The sequence below is a fragment of the Ptychodera flava genome, chromosome 13 (genome assembly GCF_041260155.1).
Source record: "Ptychodera flava strain L36383 chromosome 13, AS_Pfla_20210202, whole genome shotgun sequence".
Taxonomy (NCBI): domain Eukaryota; kingdom Metazoa; phylum Hemichordata; class Enteropneusta; family Ptychoderidae; genus Ptychodera; species Ptychodera flava.
The window spans coordinates 39,747,423-39,749,317 of record NC_091940.1 but is presented as its reverse complement, the minus strand read 5'-3'; the positions used below and the strand labels follow the sequence as shown (position 1 = coordinate 39,749,317).

The 1,895-nt window shown below is 42.8% G+C and overlaps 1 protein-coding gene across 1 annotated transcript; it reads left to right on the top strand.

Moving 5' to 3' along the window:
• Positions 1-236: 236 nt before the first annotated feature.
• LOC139148609 (uncharacterized) lies at positions 237-1,484 on the top strand. The gene has a single exon (XM_070720094.1). The coding sequence runs from the start codon at positions 237-239 to the stop codon at positions 1,482-1,484; it is 1,248 nt and encodes a 415-aa protein (XP_070576195.1).
• The last annotated feature ends 411 nt before the right edge of the window (positions 1,485-1,895 follow it).

Here is a 1,895-nt window from a genome sequence, read left to right as displayed (position 1 = left end):
GGGGAAACACACCAGATGATAACTTATCTGACTGTCCCGCTAATGCCCTCTATGTAAATGCTGTTGTGGGGGGCAGAAAAGGTAGTTTCCTTGTTGACACTGGAGCCACAGATTCAATTATTTCAGCTCAGTTCTATGATCAGATCAGTTCACAAAATAAACCCAAATTGGATGTTGTAAATTCTGTAGTGAGACAGGCAGATGGTACCCCCTTGAATGTTCATGGTATTGCAGATATGAGTGTACGTATTGGAGAGCATGAGGCAATTGCCCCTGTCCTTGTGGCAACACTATCACATGCTGGAATCTTGGGTATGAGTTTCCTGTCCTTAATCAATTGTCTTATTGACACTAAAAATGGGAAACTCATAATCGGGGAGGATACATTTGACTGTCATTTGAGGGTGGCGAAACCGTTTATTTGTCGGTTAGTTGTCAAGAGGGCAACTGAGATTCCACCAGGATGTGAAATGATTATTCCTACCCGTATGTCCCGTAAACCTGGCAGGGGTCAAGCTGGTTACACTGAAGGGGCTGACTCTGCAGTCAAGACCCGCATGTCTGTCATACATTCTACCTGTTTTGAAGTCCGGGATACCTCAGGTACAGTAAATGAACCAAAAGTACTTGCTGTTGTTGAGCCGGTTAAAAGGACTGCATTGTTGGAGAAAGGAGTGGTTGCCTGTAAGACCCTAGTCAACCCTAGGGAATCTTGCCTACCAGTTAGAGTGTTCAATGTTAGTGAAGCACCAGTAAAAGTGCATTCTGGGGAAGTTATTGGATTGCTAAGAGTAGAAAGTGGAAAGGGTAGTGAGATAAAACCTGCTCCATCTGAACCAGCATTTTCTGATATCCTTCATGTTAAGGACGATTGTAAGGTGATCAATAATGAAAGTCAACATGTTCCTGAGCACTTGACGGAACTGTATAAACAAAGCTGCAAACACCTTAATCATTATCAACAGGTAAAGGTGGCAACAATGTTAAAAGAGTATCAGGACGTATTCAGTAGTAGTGACCATGATATTGGTCGTACAAACATCATTCAACACAAGATTGTTACGGGTAATGCGCCACCTACTAGACAAGCACCTTACCGTACACCTATTTGGAAAAGAGATGAAATCGATAAGCAGGTCAAGGGCCTGTTGGAGAGGGGTCTTATTGAGGAGTCAGTCAGTCCATGGGCTGCCCCTTGTGTGCTTGTGGGTAAAAAGGATGGATCACAACGCCTATACATTGACTATCGCAAACTAAACTCTGTCTCAATAAAAGGTGTGTACCCGATTCCAAGCAATGATTCTCTTGATGCCCTACATGGTGCTGTATGGTTTTCAACCCTAGACTTACACAGTGGGTATTGGCAAGTGGAGCTTGAGAAAGCTCAAAGGAGAAAACTGCTTTTGTTACCAGGAATGGTCTGTATCAGTGGAATGTTCTCCCATTTGGTCTTTGTAATGGACCTAGTGTGTTTGAGAGATTGATGGAGAAGATATTCGCAGGCATGCAATGGGAAATCCTACTTTTATATTAGGATGACATAATTGTATTTGGCAAATCGTTTGAGGAGGAACTGCAAAGGCTGTGTAAGGTGTTTGATCGTGTTAGGGAGGCCAATCTTAAATTAAAACCGAGGAAGTGTGTTTGTTTGCCATGGATGTTGAATTTCTTGGCCACAGGGTAAACAAAGAAGGTGTATCTACTGATCCTGCAAAGGTCAATGTAATCAAATGCTGGCCAGTACCTGAAAGTGTTACCGACGTACGGAGGTTGTAGGATTGACATCCTACTACAGGCGTTTATTAAAAACTACGCTGATGTCGCAAAACCATTACACAACTTGACCAAGAAGAATTCAGTCTTTCTTTGGTCAGATGCTTGCCAGAAAGCATTTG